At 45.7% G+C, this 15,655-nt stretch overlaps 1 protein-coding gene across 3 annotated transcripts in view; it reads right to left on the reverse strand.

The window, feature by feature from the left end:
- The window catches only part of PUR7 (purin 7), a 72,568-nt gene that overhangs the window by 54,234 nt on the left and 2,679 nt on the right, over positions 1–15,655 (reverse strand). For all 3 annotated transcript variants that reach the window (XM_087400377.1, XM_087400375.1, XM_087400376.1), the window contains exons 3-4: positions 9,725–9,854; positions 9,459–9,551 (exon numbers count right to left, since the gene is read on the reverse strand). In XM_087400377.1, coding sequence (XP_087256503.1) covers positions 9,459–9,551; positions 9,725–9,854 — 223 coding nt within the window. The remainder of the gene's footprint in view (positions 1–9,458; positions 9,552–9,724; positions 9,855–15,655) is intronic.

Here is a 15,655-nt window from a genome sequence, read left to right on the forward strand (position 1 = left end):
TGTTGCTTTTGGAGGTGTTTCGGAGCTGGATTGAAGTCAGTTGAAGCTGGTTTGAGTTCTCTTGTCACTATCCTTTTCATGTGATTGCATTTGGAGATTTTTGGGAAGTGTCTAGATGCCTGGTCATTAACACTTGGTTACAGTTTTTGTGGAATGCTTGGATATTTCTACAATTGGTCATGGACAAATGGTGAATGCCTTAGCTTTGCCTTGGCATTTGGGTGCTAGTGTGTGCACTAAGATGAAATGCAGTTTTTAGCCAAGGTTTGGCTTGGACAGTGGAATTGCCTGTGGGGCAAAGCACGAGGGAGAGCCCTTGTTGTATGTACCAATTTCATTCCTAAAGAAATAAATAAATACCGGAAGGGGCGCCAAGTATTTGGGGCCAATGTGGTGTCTTGTACTTGGTTTCATTGAGCAGGGGCACTCTAGCCTCCATCCAGTTATTTCTCCAGTGTTTCTAAGTGGTATTGTTTAAAGTTAAGTGGTTGGAAATGATGCAATGTGGCTGTGAGTAATGAAAATGCAATGCAAGTTATAGTCTACTGCCCTTTAGGAAACTGAAGGCCGGTTACAATTTCAATCTCATGATAGTCACTCATAAGGTTGAAAACCATAACTCCCTCATGCATAGCAAGAACCAGCTACTATGACATCCCCGCTGACGTCATCAGTGCTCAAGTGGGTGTAGACCATAGTATAAACATATGCTCTCACACATACAAATCCCACCACTATTTAAAGATTTGTTGCGGCATACAAGCCATCCAAAGACTTAGAATGGAGCCACAAAAGTCCCAACCCTAAACACCGAATTTGTTCTACATAAATGATGGGAGCTTTATCATGAGCGACCGACAACCAGTCTGCTGCAACACGTGTAGTTGAAGATAGCCACACACGCTTTTGAAGAAATGCAACACACGGATTGAAGATACACGGCAACTGCAACACACGCAGTACACTCTAGATTATTCTTCTCCTACACAAGAAGCTCCATGGGTCGCAACATTCACAACATCAAGAACTACAACTTTATGGAGATCAACCTCTGATCTCTAGCCTATGCCAAGAGCTTGCCCTCGTCCACAAGTCTCCAACATGGCCCTCCAATCAAAAGCTGGCCACCAACTTGAAGAAGACTCTCATGAGAGGCCAGAGGTCGGACGCATTCGCTGAGAATTCAAGAGAGAGAGAGAGAGAGAGAGAGAGAGAGAGAACACATTTCACAAACCACCTTCAACTTGCTATGTTCATGCTTGTATGCATGAATGCCGAGTGCCAAGGCGCATGTACCACTCTAGAACCCCTACAAGGTTTACTTTAAAAACCCCATAATCTAACACCAAGTAACTTCCCAAACCTCAGTTTGGGGAGAGTAAGCTTGATAGACTTACCTACCTCTTGTGGAAGATAAGGTCAACAGTCTCCTTACAGGCAACAAGGACAACTGCTACAACAATACTTCTAGATCCAGCATTGTTGAGGACATGAAAGGAGCAAGATGCAGACACATTCGCAGTGCTCAAACTGAAAGGATATTTGTGATCCCATTAATCCATCTAGGAGATAGAGCTCATGCTGCTTGAACCACACTAAAGAGTCGATAGGAGACAAAAAATTCCATGGCAATTTTGAATCTCTGAAATAAACTCCATGCACTAAAGTTGACAAAGAGCCATGAGGTCGAGGAGTCCCTCAACAAGATTAAGGTGGTTTGGGACAAGTGAGCCTTGGTGGGGGAGATTGTAGAAACCAATAGCCTAGCAAGATGTGTGTTGAGCAAGCTACCACGGAGTTACTAGGGGTTTGTGACAACAATGACTACAAGTCAAAGTCTGCTCCAAAAAAAAAAGTTCCTAGAGTTTCAGAGCCACTACGACTGACCCCACCACAAAGGGAAGAGAGACTTCCCCATTGGTACCTAAAGCATTCTATCGAAGATCTAGAACCCAATACACATGCCTTACGGAGATCTTGGAGACTAAGGATCCAAGGGAACCAAGTGCAAACGTTCACTAAATTGTTGATGCTTCTCAACCATGCCTAGCATTGAATGGAAGGTTGATGATAATGATGATGATGATGATGATGATGATGATGATGATGATGATGGAGCAACTAATATCCGAGGACATGCTATCATTACGCTTAAATCACAAGATATACGGATCAAGCTTCTCCAACAATCTTACTAGTTGAAAGGGACCAAGGTATGGATCAAGCTCAAATCACGAGATATATGGATCAAGCATACCGCAGATGTACGGTGCTGATGTGGCTCTATATGGAGTGCTATGGCAAACAACTGGCATTCTGCAAATGTTGTTGATGTGGCAGACAACCTGAAACCGGCCTTCAGTTTCCTAAAGGGCAGTAGACTATAACTTGCATTGCATTTTCATTACTCACAGCCACATTGCATCATTTCCAACCACTTAACTTTAAACAATACCACTTAGAAACAACTGGAGAAATAACTGGATGGAGGCTAGAGTGCCCCTGCTCAATGAAACCAAGTACAAGACACCACATTGGCCCCAAATACTTGGCGCCCCTTCCGGTATTTATTTATTTCTTTAGGAATGAAATTGGTAAATACAACAAGGGCTCTCCCTTGTGCTCTGCCCCACAGGCAATTCCACTGTCCAAGCCAAACCTTGGCTAAAAACTGCATTCCATCCTAGTGCACACACTAGCACCCAAATGCCAAGGCAAAGCTAAGGCATTCACCATTTGTCCATGACCAACTATAGAAATATCCAAGCATTCCACAAAAACTGTAACCAACTGTTAATGACCAGGCATCCAGACTACTGGCAAACTGAGCTCAAGGCAGCCTCAAGGCTATCACATGCATCCGTGCTGTCCTTAGGCCTTCCACAGGATCACCCTTGCCTTTGGGTCCTTCTTAGAACTTGTTGGAGTCCTGAAAGGACTGCACACAACACGCATGCACTGCAAAAAGCTGCAAAGCAAGAAAGAACAAGGAAAAAAACCGAACCTGGAACCAACTCCTGATGATCGTGGCAGAGGAGCGAGCTCCTTCCTCGCACCTATCCTCTATCCAAGCTCCCCGCAGGGTGCAGGTGTCTTCCAGCAATCAGGAGAAGAGAGAAATGAAGGTAGAGAGCGGAGGGTGAACAAGAAAGAGCTATAGAGGGAAGATGGTTCACAGATCTGTCCCAAAATAATTGCCTCGGGATCTGTGCCTAAGTTCTCCTAAGAGAAGGTGCCAAAAGCAACAGGAAAAGTTCCTCCTGCAGCCTGCACTGGTCCAGAACAGCTCCAGAAGCCACCGCGCAGCCAAAAACATGTGCACAAAGGTCCACCACAGCAAAAGACAACCCCAGGCACCTGCTGGAGGCAGCTGAACACGCCTGTACGGATTCCGTACAGCCGTACAGACGTCCGTACAGTCCGTACGAAAATTTTTTGAAAGTCCAAAAATGAGTTCTGGCACTTCCTAAAAGTGCGTACTAGCCTTGGAACAGTCAAAACAGTGTTAAAACGGCTGAAAAAAGGCTTGAAACAGCACAAACAGCTCAAAAACTGCACAAGAACAACTGAAAACGTCCTACACCTCTGAGAGAATGAGGGAAGAGAGATGGAAGGTGGGGGAAGGGCATGCATACACATGCTTGACAAATGGCACCTCCTCCTTGCCATTTGCCCCTTCATTAAAGTCCTAACCCCCATACCAAGGACAACATTGGTTGTCCTTGGGCCCAACTTTTAGACCCCTCTTTTAAAGCCTTTGCCTTGCCCCTAGGACCTAGTGGTGCACCTAGACTTTGCCCTTAGGAACTTCTAGGAAGTGTGCACTTCCTCTAGCCAGAGCCTCACGGCCAAACGATTACAACACTTAACCATGGTTAACCCTGGGTTATGTTGACTTACGAAGATACTTTACATCACTTTTCACGTCCTCGTGACATACCCTCCTCTTGAAACAGCAAACTATCAAGTTTGCTGCTATAAACATAAACCACCAGCAATGATGATATGGTCTAGGAGAGCGCGCGTGTCCATGCATATATCAATGCATCATCCGTGTGGAGTGACTAGTACACTCATCATAGAAGTCCCGTAGTAAATGTATTGTCAGCAAACAATACCTCGGGTGAAACATATAGTGTCACCAAGCAACTTCTAGATACCGTGAGCCTATCTCTTGACAAGGGGGTGGAGGAACTACCCCCCTCTTAAGCATCAGGCAATGCTCTAGACCTATGCTCTACTGAGCCTTAAGGAGCTACAACCAAAGTCAGCTCAAAGCACAACAACTAAGTGGACTACACCACTCTGAGTGAAATCTGCTAGTTCACTCGCCTCCAATAACTTGAACCACACACACATGGCAATAATGGATCCTAGGAACATAGATCCCGGTACTCGATATCCTTTCAAACTTGCATCACCGCAAGCTGAATCGGTTCAGCCAATCTATGCTAGACTTGGATCCTTGCCTCATGGTTCAAATTAAAAAAACCAACTAGCATGTACTAAATGGATTTACTGCTCGAGCCATGCCGGGCAACAAGAGCATCCAAAACACGCATGTGATACATGGATGTGCTGCTCTAGCCATGCCGGGCAACAAGAGCAATCCAACAGTAACAAGGACTACTTATTCTGTAATTTACCATTCAGCCTAGAAGAGGAGACTCTCCATCTTCTCACTGATACAAAAACCCACAAAACTAGTAGGGAAGAACCATCCTGCAAATAACAAAGCAGCCTAGAAAGAGGAGACTCTCCAATTTCTGGGTGTTACAATTATTCATACCAAAATTACTGCTTTCAATTAAAGGAAAACAAATCTCCTAGCACGTGTGGCTGTCCTCTTTCACGTCATGTGCTCCCATAGGTTGTTTCCGTTTACGATTGGGGCAATCTTTGGCCTGATGGCCCTCTTCTTTGCAAAGGAAACACTTTCCAGCTTCAAATAGGGCTTGCCGTTCCTCAGGAGACAATGTCTCTTTGGTACTGGGCTTACTATTAGGTCGCTGGTCCACATCAAACTTGACTTTGGTTGTCTTGGCAAATTTCCTTTTCGTGAAAGAGTCATCCTGCTGCTTACCTTTGAATCCTGGAGTCATCCCTTGCATGAGAGCATAGACTGTAGTAGCATTCTGAATCAGCTGAGAGATATTGGAGACCTTTATCTTGGTGCAATAATCACGAAGCTCCTTTGGCAGCCCACAACAATACTTTTCCACCTGCTCAGACAATGATACGGTCCTATACGAGCTGACTGGTAATAAGGCCTCCCATAACTTTTTGTTATACTCTTCAAGATTCTTACAATTTGCGGCATCCAGCTTATGCCATGCTATCATTATATCCACTTCAAAAGTGGTGGTAAGCCAAGCAGATGAGAAGACTTGCTTGAACTCAATCCAAATGTTAGGGGCTTTACCCTGCAAAAGCAAATTGGTCCACCATTGGAGTGCGTTACCCTTCAAGAAGGTGGCTGCCTTTCGTACCTTGGAAGCCTCTTTGAAATGACCACCGGAATAGGCAGCATCAAACTGTTGCACAAATGTCAGAGCCTTCAATCTATCCTGCATCCCATTGAAGGTTTCAAACTTCACAGCTGCCCCTCCCTCCTTATAATCTTTCAGCTTACCTTTGGGAGTAAGATTATCATAAACTGGGGGCTGTAAATATGGTGGAGGCATCGTGGATCCCATATTCTGTACCACATCGCCTGTGCCCATGGTGGGGTTGACCATTCCAGATCCCATTCCTTGCATCTGTGGCACACTCCAAGTGTTTCTTATCATCCCTGGCATCCCTGTCTGCATACCAAGCTGGATCCGTATGTTTGCATACATCATATTGGCATTTGCAGGGGGCATTCCACCCTCCATACGCTGCTGCAAATTCTGCATTCCTAGCTGGAAACTACCCAAGTATGTACCAGGCATACCAAGCCCTTCGGTGGGCTGTCCCACCATTGACTGAAAAACCGATCCTCCGCCAAAATATCCTGGATGCTTCATGGGCTGAGAAAGGACTTGCTGTCCTTGATTAACTGAATGAAAAGTATTGACATTACCCACTACAAGGGTGACTGTGGGCATCTCTGGTGGCTGTCTACTGAAAGATACACGCCTCTGAGTCTTCTTATGCTTTGTCTGCTTCTTCTCAGCTGTCTTTTTGCTTCCAAGGGGAGCATTACCACCAGAATAAGCTTGCATAATCTCCAAAAAAGTCTGTTGCATCTGTGACAAGGCTCCCACTGCACTTTGCATTTGTAACTGAAAAAGGGCATTGGGATCAAGCTCCTCTGTCTCATCCACCTCATCCTGCGAATCCTCAGTGGCATGCTCAAGAGAAACATGCTGTCCCTCATCATTTTGCTCTTCTTCACCCTCACTGGTATTGTGCTCCTCATCAAAGCTGTCTGTTTCCTGCTCGGAGTTAGTCAGTGATCTCTCGCGGTGCAACATGATTCTTGATGATATGGCTGTAACAAAAAAATGCAATGGGGCTTTCTTCACCCAACACTCCCAGGGCTCACCTCTGTAGGAAGATGGCGATGTTCCGGCAACAGAACCACTGAAACCGGTCTTCAGTTTCCTAAAGGGCAGTAGACCATAACTTGCATTGCATATTCATTATTCACAACCACATTGTATCATTTCCAACCGCTTAACTTTAAACAATACCACTTAGAAACAACTTGAGAAATAACTGGATGGAGGCTAGAGTGCCCCTGCTCAATGGAACCAAGTACAAGACACCACACTGGCCCCAAACACTTGGCGCCTCTTTCGGTATTTATTTATTTCTTTAGGAATGAAATTGGTACATATAACAAGGGTTCAACCTTGCACTGTTCCTCTCTGCAAATCCTGTACTTGTCTTCAAGGCATCTAATCCCAGTGCACCACTAGAATTCCCACTGGCAAGGCATATTCAAGCATTCACTTCTGATCTCACACAACTTAGAGGCATTCAGGCATCCAAACTACTGGCAAACTGAGCTCAAGGCAGCCTCAAGGCTATCACATGCATCCACACTGTCCTTAGGCCTTCCACAGGATCACCCTTGCCTTTGGGTGCTTCTTAGAACCTGTTGGAGTCCTGAAAGGACTGCACACAACACGCATGCACTGCAAAAAGCTGCAAAGCAAGAAAGAACAAGGAAAAAAACCGAACCTGGAACCAACTCCTGCTAACTGTGGCAAAGGGGCGAGCTCCTTCCTCGCACCTATCCTCTATCCAAGCTCCCCGCAGGGTGCAGGAGAAGAGAGAAATGAAGGTAGAGAGCGGAGGGTGAACAAGAAAGAGTTGTAGGGGGAAGATGGTTCACAGATCTGCCCCAAAAGGATTGCCTCGGGATCTATGCCTGAGTTCTCCTAAGAGAAGGTGCCAAAAGCAACATGGAAAGTTCCTCCTACAGCCTGCACTGGTCCAAAACAGCTCCAGAAGCCACCACGCAGCCAAAAACATGTGCACAAAGGTCCACCACAGCAAAAGACAACCCCAGGCACCTGCTGGAGGCAACTGAACACGCCTGTACGGATTCCATACAGCCGTACAGACGTCCGTACGGTCCATGCGAAAATTATCTAAAAGTCCAAAAATGAGTTCCGGCGCTTCCTAGAAGTGCGTACTAGCCTTGGAACAGTCAAAACAGTGTTAAAACGGCTGAAAACAGGCTTGAAACAGCTCAAACAGCTCAAAAACTGCACAAGAACAACTGAAAACGTCCTACACCTCTGGGAGAATGAGGGGAGAGAGATGGAAGGTGCGGAAAGGGCATGCATACACATGCTTGACAAATGGCACCTCCTCCTTGCCATTTGCCCCTTCATTAAAGTCCTAACCCCCATACCAAGGACAACGTTGGTTGTCCTTGGGCCCAACTTTTAGACCCCTCTTTTAAAGCCTTTGCCTTGCCCCTAGGACCTAGTGGTGCACCTAGACTTTGCCCTTAGGAACTTCTAGGAAGTGTGCACTTCCTCTAGCCAGTCCCTCACGGCCAAACCATTACAACACTTAACCATGGTTAACCCTCAGTTAAGCGTAGGTTGAGTTACGAAGATACTTTAGATCACTTTTCACGTCCTCATGACACAACCACATGGGACTGTATGGCTATTGCTGATGTGGCCGTTTACAGCTGCTGCTGACACGAAAGTCTACAATTGCTAATGATGTGGCAGATGACACAGACGCTGTGGAAGCCAACAGTTGATGTGGCAGTCGGTATGTTGATGTGGCAGGTCGGTCAGGTTGGCTGGTCGTTGGCTAGTAGGTTGGGTTCTTATTTGCCCTGCCCATTTCATGAGCTATATAAGTGGACTCTGGAGTTCCGCTCCCACTCTCCATCACGTCGGTCTCTTCCCTCTTCATCACTTGAAGAGAGCAAGAGTGTCCAAGGCACAGTGCATCCTTGCAATGACATCGAGTAGAGGAGAGTGTGATTTCCAAGGAGTTCAACTTGTGTGGAGATTCATTTTCACCCTAATTGGGCTGTGTTTATACAGATATAATTCCCCTCTTCTATAAACTCTCTCTTGCATGAACAGTTCTTGCTAAAAAGAGTGCTTCCACTTTGTGCATCAACTCAAAATGTAGTTGTGTGTGCATATTCATACATGCGTACATATGTCCTCAACACCACCCTACCTCAAAAGTCATGTGCAAAGCACACACACCCACATCTATCCCTCTTGCTTTGAAGAACAGAAGCTACATTGCACTATCCCAAAAGATGATCTTAGGTGGCCCTGCCACGTGTCACATGGGCATGCATTTTTCTACCCTCACACCACACTAAGGCAATCAATGAAGTGAGGCATACTTTCTATACATATGATTAATGCAGTCTGATTGGAAGCACTATGTCAGTGCCACATGGGGGGACTTCAGCCCTCGTTTCCTTATAAAGCCTATCAAATTACGGTTTGATTCATTCATTGTGTGGGCAGCCATAGTTGCTCAACAGTTTCAGACTGTGGCTGAACAAAATGAAATGTTACAACTGCATCTGCATGTTGGCATCTCGTTTCCAACAAATTTTCAATTCCCTTGTTTTGTATTATCGTTGTAGAGCTAGATGGTCCCTTAAATAGGATCCTTCTTAAACTGCAGTCGTTTTAAAAAATTCAACGTTTTTTAGGGGATATATAGTTTCACTCGGAAGAGGAAAGTGCAGGTATGCCTACTTTAAAGTGTGTCAAAAATTGCCAACTAAGGCACAAGCTCAGGCCTGTTCGTGCGTGTCTTGTCAGAAGATAGGAAAGCATCATATGCCCACCTTTGTGCATGGAAATAACAAGTATGGCTTTGTGCATCCTTGCACATGGAAGTATCCATATATACCCACACATACATGTACAGAGAGAGCATCAAATAGAGAAGGGTGCTAGAGGCAATTTGCTTCAACCACTCATATCCTACAGAAATGCCAATTCTTGAGAAAGTGATCGTTCCCATACCATTCGGAAGAATGTTGCCACAATAATTGCGCACACCTTTGTCATAAACTGTCCATAAAGAGGTGCTTGTGCTGCCAGTTACATAACCTCTGACTGCAAAAGAAGATTCGAGATGTTTGAGCAACTTTAGAAATGAGTTGAAAGGCAATCTCCATCTAGGTAAATATAACATTCCTGTGTGCAAACAAGGTGATCACACAACAAGAGACTTTAATCCAAGACAAATGGCATGCTGTTCTGGCAAGTGGCAGCAACAAAGAGCATACCAACAAATTCAATAGGAAAAACACTGCACTTAGAAGCTATAGTCACATTTGGGTCGGGAGCTGACACCACAGCATTTGGAGTGATATGCTTGGTATTATTGAACCACCAAAGGCTTGTCTGATTAAGAACCTGCACAAAATAACTTAGTGTGATGATGCTTACTTGAACTGCAGTAATAAAGAGAAGTGGGTACAGAAACAAAAATTATCATCAAGTTTAGCAGGCAAAGTACATATTTATCAACTAATTTCACAAGAGAATGACGTTGACCTGAACTGAAAGAGAGCACAGATTTTGCACTTGTGGAATAACCACCCATCATGTATGGCATAATCACCGGGCTGGTCATCCAACATCACCTAGTACCAATACTTCTGGAACTCAAGAAAGTTATAGCAACAGTTTTGCATCTCGAGGAGCATTGACCTACGAACAATCTAAATTACAATCGCACATCTACAACCATGTTCTCAGCTCCTTAGAACATACTCAATCATCCCCCCAAACTGCTGGAATGCCTGCCCAAACAAGAAAACATATATATATATATACATACATATATACATACATACATACATACATATATATATATATAGAGAGAGACCCCTTCATAAGACTAGAACATATCCAATTTTACAAATTAAATTCTTTATAGAACAACGGAAAGAAGGGAGCTTGTAAGTGACTTTAGACAAAACTATAAGGCAAATGCTAAAAAATAAAAATAAAAATAACTTAGTAAGCAAAGCTACACTAATGTTCTAATCAATACTCAAGCATAAGCTGCCATCGGGTTTTGAAAGATTCCATAGTGCTTACTAAGCTTTGAAAACCCAGCGGAACAACAAAAACTTCGATAGCAAAAAGGAAGAAACAAAGCAGAAAATAAGAATAAGAAATGTGGAGAGAGAGAGAGAGAGAGAGAGAGAGAGAGAGAGAGAGAGAGAGATTAACGTCTGCCGGACGCCACAGTGCGAAAAAGGGAAAAAACTCATACAAGCCACAGAGGGCTGGAGCAAAGGGCGCACTAAGGCCCTTGCTGAGTACTATGCTAAAATAAAGAGCTCAATAGCTCAAGCAAAATCAAGTACAAAACATATTATATCATCTGTTGTCTGAAGAAGTATCAGAGCTGGAGCTGGAACTCACAATCCAAAACCCGGTATTGTGGTGGCTCGTCTATGAACAATGACAATGTCTCGGATATGCATCTGCCTGGCTGTCTCACGCTGTGGTGGCGGAGGGGGACATGATCTCCTTGATCTCTCAACCCGCTGAGCTATATTCAGAGTGACCCCTCGTCTCGGGTGGCCTCCTCTGAGGAAAGCTGTGATAGGTTAGACCTCAATCGAGTATGCTCTGGACGCTCTCCGTGTCGCAGGTGGCCTCTGCAATCCTTTCTCAGCAATCCATATTGCCCGCATATCAGCTAGCTCCTCCTGCACCCCATTGTGTCCTGGAGCTAACTCAAATGCATAGAAATCTGTGACATGTGTGTCTAGTCAGCCTCTGTATCCTGTATTCTGGTAGCCTCATGCTGCTCCCTGATCTGTTGTAGCAGGGTCTCAAGCAAATAGAGCCCAATATACAGCTAGTCATGGAAGTGCATCAATCGTGACAATGGGCCGAAGCCACTCCCATCCTGATAGAGACCGTGGTATCACCCCCGGATCTCGTGGTAGGATGGGCAGGCGCAGAGAAAATGCTCCTCTCTCTCAATCACTCCCAGTGTGCATAGCATTCAGATTCACTGCTCTCTAGGTAATACGTGCTGCTCTCCCTGTCTCAATCCTCAGCTCATGGGATGAAACCCGCATCTACCCAATGGCCATCCTCAGTGCATGTGAGACTCCTCTGTCCTCGAGACACCAGCGTCTGATGATGAATCCCTCCTCTGAGACGCTAAGGAAGTGGTCCCGGTAGAACTGGGTCGTACTCGGGAGCTCCTAATCTCCCCCCCAAGTCCGAGATGCGAGGAGCTGGAGGAGATCTAGTCCGAGATGCGAGGAGCTGGAGGAGATCTAGTCGTATGATACGATTAATCTCATCTTGCAGGATCGACTCAGGGCGCGTGCATCCATATTGTAGCCCAGGAGCTCACACAGTGTGTGGGGGGAGTGGAATCACAAGCTTCTTAAACTTATGTGCATCAAATAGATGTGCAAACTCATCAATAGACAATGATCCAGCCAGATATAGAAGCTACCAAAAGAATATATATATTTCTGTCCAAAGCTAGGGACACAATTCAAAGAGAGATAGATCCAAAGTCCCAACAGATCATGGTTCTTTGATCTTACCACAACGTACTTCTACTATCTGCCCGATATCTCTAGAACTTGAGCCCGCTCCACCTCGAGCGTGTATAGACTCTTTGTCCAGATGTCAGCTCTTACTGCCCTAGAAGACAGCCAAGTCCCAGCCCAAAGTAGAGCTCAGTCTGCAGCCTCTATTGCACTCTTCTGCGTATACCTAGATGAATCCAGGAACATTCCCAAACTCATCCTCTAAAAACACAACATAGTGCAGTTTCAATCTCATAATAGTCACTCACAAGGTTGAAAACCATAAACTCCATCATGCATAGCAAGGACTAGCTACTATGACATCCCCACTGACGTCATCAGCACCCAACAGTGGGTGTAGACCATAGTATAAAAATATGCTCTCACACATACAAATCCACACACCCACACATACTTGAGCATCCATTTATACAAAGTCTTCATACTGAGTTTCTGTCGGCACTTCGGAGGTGAAGGGCAGACTCAGCCATGATGAAGGCTAGCACTAAAGGAGAAGGCTAATCAAAAGGTAGTCCAAAATCTCTTCATTCAAGCTACAACTGCTTGTGAAGTCTAAACATTTTCTATTGCACTCTTCTGCCTCCTGGAAGTAGGCCCAAAGATGTGTGCACTGCTGCTCCTGCTGCTCCCAAAACTGTTGTGTGCTGGATGAGTGAATCGGGCCTATGGCTCCTCCTTTTATAGGGCATGGCAGCCCTTGAACCAACTGACTGGCAGCCCCTTTAATGGCCGACTCAGCCTGTCCCAACCTGCAACAGTAGTTACTTCCAGCTTAGTAGTTAGCTCTATTTTAGTAGGAAACTACTATTTCCTTTAATTCATGTAATGCCACGTGGCAGCCCTTGGGAGTTATCCCATAAGCATTTAGTGTTGCGGGCCCACTCTCCCATAATATAAAAAGGGGCTTCAGCTGTACTTCCAAGTTACCTTTTGATCATAATACAAATTGGAGTCTACTCCCTTTGGTGATTGACTCAATCCCAAGAAGGATCCCCTAGCAATGGCTAGCCAGCCCATGGAGCTGCAAGTCCATGCCCTCTCATGTGAGAGTGTCTCTAACCCTACCCCTCTATCTTTTCTGTTCTTTTTACTAGTTTAAGTGGCAGTTTAGTAGTCTAGTAGTTGCCCTTGTTACACAACAGACCCCACCTCCCCTCCTTTTATGGGGATGTGGGCAGCCCTCATAGGGCTGTGTGCTGGCCGACTTAGTTGGCCAGGCGACCAACTTGTTTGCCCCTATATAAGGGCAGGGTGCTGCTCCATTTGCAGCCCCTCCTCCACGCAGGGACCAGCCCTCTTGACCAGCCCAACCAAGGCCTGGTTGGCTGGCTCAACCAGCCCCAACCAGCCTTTGCTGTTGGCTGACCTAACTGCTGATCTGCCCGCCTTTCTCCTGGGTATATGCCGCCATCTGGTGCTGCTCCAAAATCTGCCTCTGCCAGGCCAGATCCAGGCTGAACATCCATAACCAACTTTCCATCCATGAGCTCCATTTGTTGCAGCCACCATGGCCCCTCCACGTACCTCACTTTTCTTCACTCTTTGATCCTGCCCACATGGCAGCCATAACCCAGCCCATGTGTCAGTCTCTCAAGACCCAGGTCCACCCCCCCAATGCTCTCCTCACATGGGGGCTCACAGACGGGGAGGTGACCTCTATTCCAACATCACCACCCCTAATATCAATGTCTCTGGAATCTGCAGCTCCTATAGTCTCCTGATCATGCGAGACCATGGGACAATGTCAAGAGCCTTCCAAAAGTCTACAAAGCATGTGTAGACCTTCTGGTGTCTAGACCTCGCCTCCTCAATGATAGCCCTTAGAGTAAAAATGTGATCTAGGGTAGAATGTTGTCTCCAGAATCTTGCATGTCCTAGTGCCCGCTGCCCTCGAGCCTCTGCGTGACTGCTGAGCCCCACTGATCCATAAATCTTGGCCAAAGTGTGGCCAATCATGAGGGTACGGTAGTTCCCCGTCTCCATAGGGTCCCCTGCTTTCTGTATCGATACAATAGTAGTAGTGCTCCAAGCAGGTGCAAACCGTGGCACACCGCCAAGTTGAACATCTGTGCTAGGACCGGGGCTAAGACCTCCTGCCCATATGCAAAGTGCTCCGTCCGTAGGCCCTCATGGTCCTGCGCTCTCCAATTGTGTAATCGACGAAGTGCAGCCTGTACACATTGTGTGGTGAGCAAGTGACAAGTGGTGGGCCTAGGCATAGAGGACATATCTGGTGGTGTCTGCATCTAAACATCATAGAGGGAACATGCATACGTGTGCCACACATTGGGTCGGTGATGGGAATAGGTGGCTTCCCCTCCGATACAAACCCCCATCTAGTGGTCAGGTCTCCTCCTCGAAAAGATCTAACAATCTCATTCATCCTATGTGTAAGGAAGGCCCGCCTCTTGCAACGTGTCAATCATCGAAAGATCCTCTGTCCCTCATGTGACATCAAATGACCCAACCCACTCCTTTGTCAGGTGGGCTCTCGCCTCTCTGCACTCGTCATTGAACCAAGGGTTTTGAGGCATCTTCCCATCTCGGATCTGCGTGGGTCGGGTTGTGGGATTTTGATTTTCAATGCATGCTTTGATTACGATGTTTGTTCAAGTGAACAGTGAAAGCCTTCGAGACATACTAAGGGAGGATTCTCAAGGCAAAGCCTTTGAAGCTCTTTGCTTGTCTTTTGAAGCCACTAGTGTCATGGTGCAACCAGCGAATGCAAGTGACGAAGAGGATTCTCAAAGAAGGATTAAAGGTGTGATGGTGGACAAGGATGATTGCCTGATTTGGAGAATTTCGTGTCGGATCAAAACAACCAAAACGTTTTCTGAAAACCAAAAGAGACGAATCACAAGTAGTTCGCAATATTTTTCCTCCCAACCTTGCTTTGCAACACACTCGCACTATTTGAATAATTTACTACGTTTTAATTCACGTGGTTTTCTTCTGCAAAGTCCCCCAACTCCCTAGATGAGTCCGAATTGCTACATGTCCATTAACTAAGGCTCCACTTAGGTGCTCCTTTCCTTCTTGGGATTCATTAAAAACCATTTGCCCTTAGGTACAAATTGTGAATAGGAACACTAGGCCTTTGGCCTTTAGACTCACCTAATCATGCAAATCACCTCATTGATGACCTTGACATTAAATCCCTTTGACAATTGTCAGTCCTCTAAAGGGAAAATGCCAACTGGCCCTTCCAAAGTTATGTTATCTCAGCTTGAGCATAACAATGGAGCTCAATGAGAACATGATTCTAGAGGCAGCTTGGGGCAATTTGAGAGCTTCTGGAAAGAGACCCATTACTGGAGATCTACGTGGATAGCCACAAGGATCTCACTATACAGGTTTCAAGGATGGAGGTTGCGGATGTGGTTGGATGATGATTGGGTTGAATCAGACCTGATCGAGAAGGAGGAGATATCCGCAATGAGTGGGACGATTCGATGGACCTATTGGTTTCAAGCTATCTTGAAAATTTCGAGTGTTTGCGACTTGGATGAGCAGGGCCACTAGCGAGCAATAATATCATATCATCTCGCTCTCCTCCTCAACAGAGGTCATCCAAGGACATTAAGATGCGCTCCACACATTCTGTGAGTCACACGACTTGAAGAT

This window comes from Dipteris shenzhenensis, chromosome 29, assembly GCF_047967505.1.
Source record: "Dipteris shenzhenensis isolate YYH24624 ecotype China chromosome 29, Dip_SZ_1.0, whole genome shotgun sequence".
Taxonomy (NCBI): Eukaryota; Viridiplantae; Streptophyta; class Polypodiopsida; order Gleicheniales; family Dipteridaceae; genus Dipteris; species Dipteris shenzhenensis.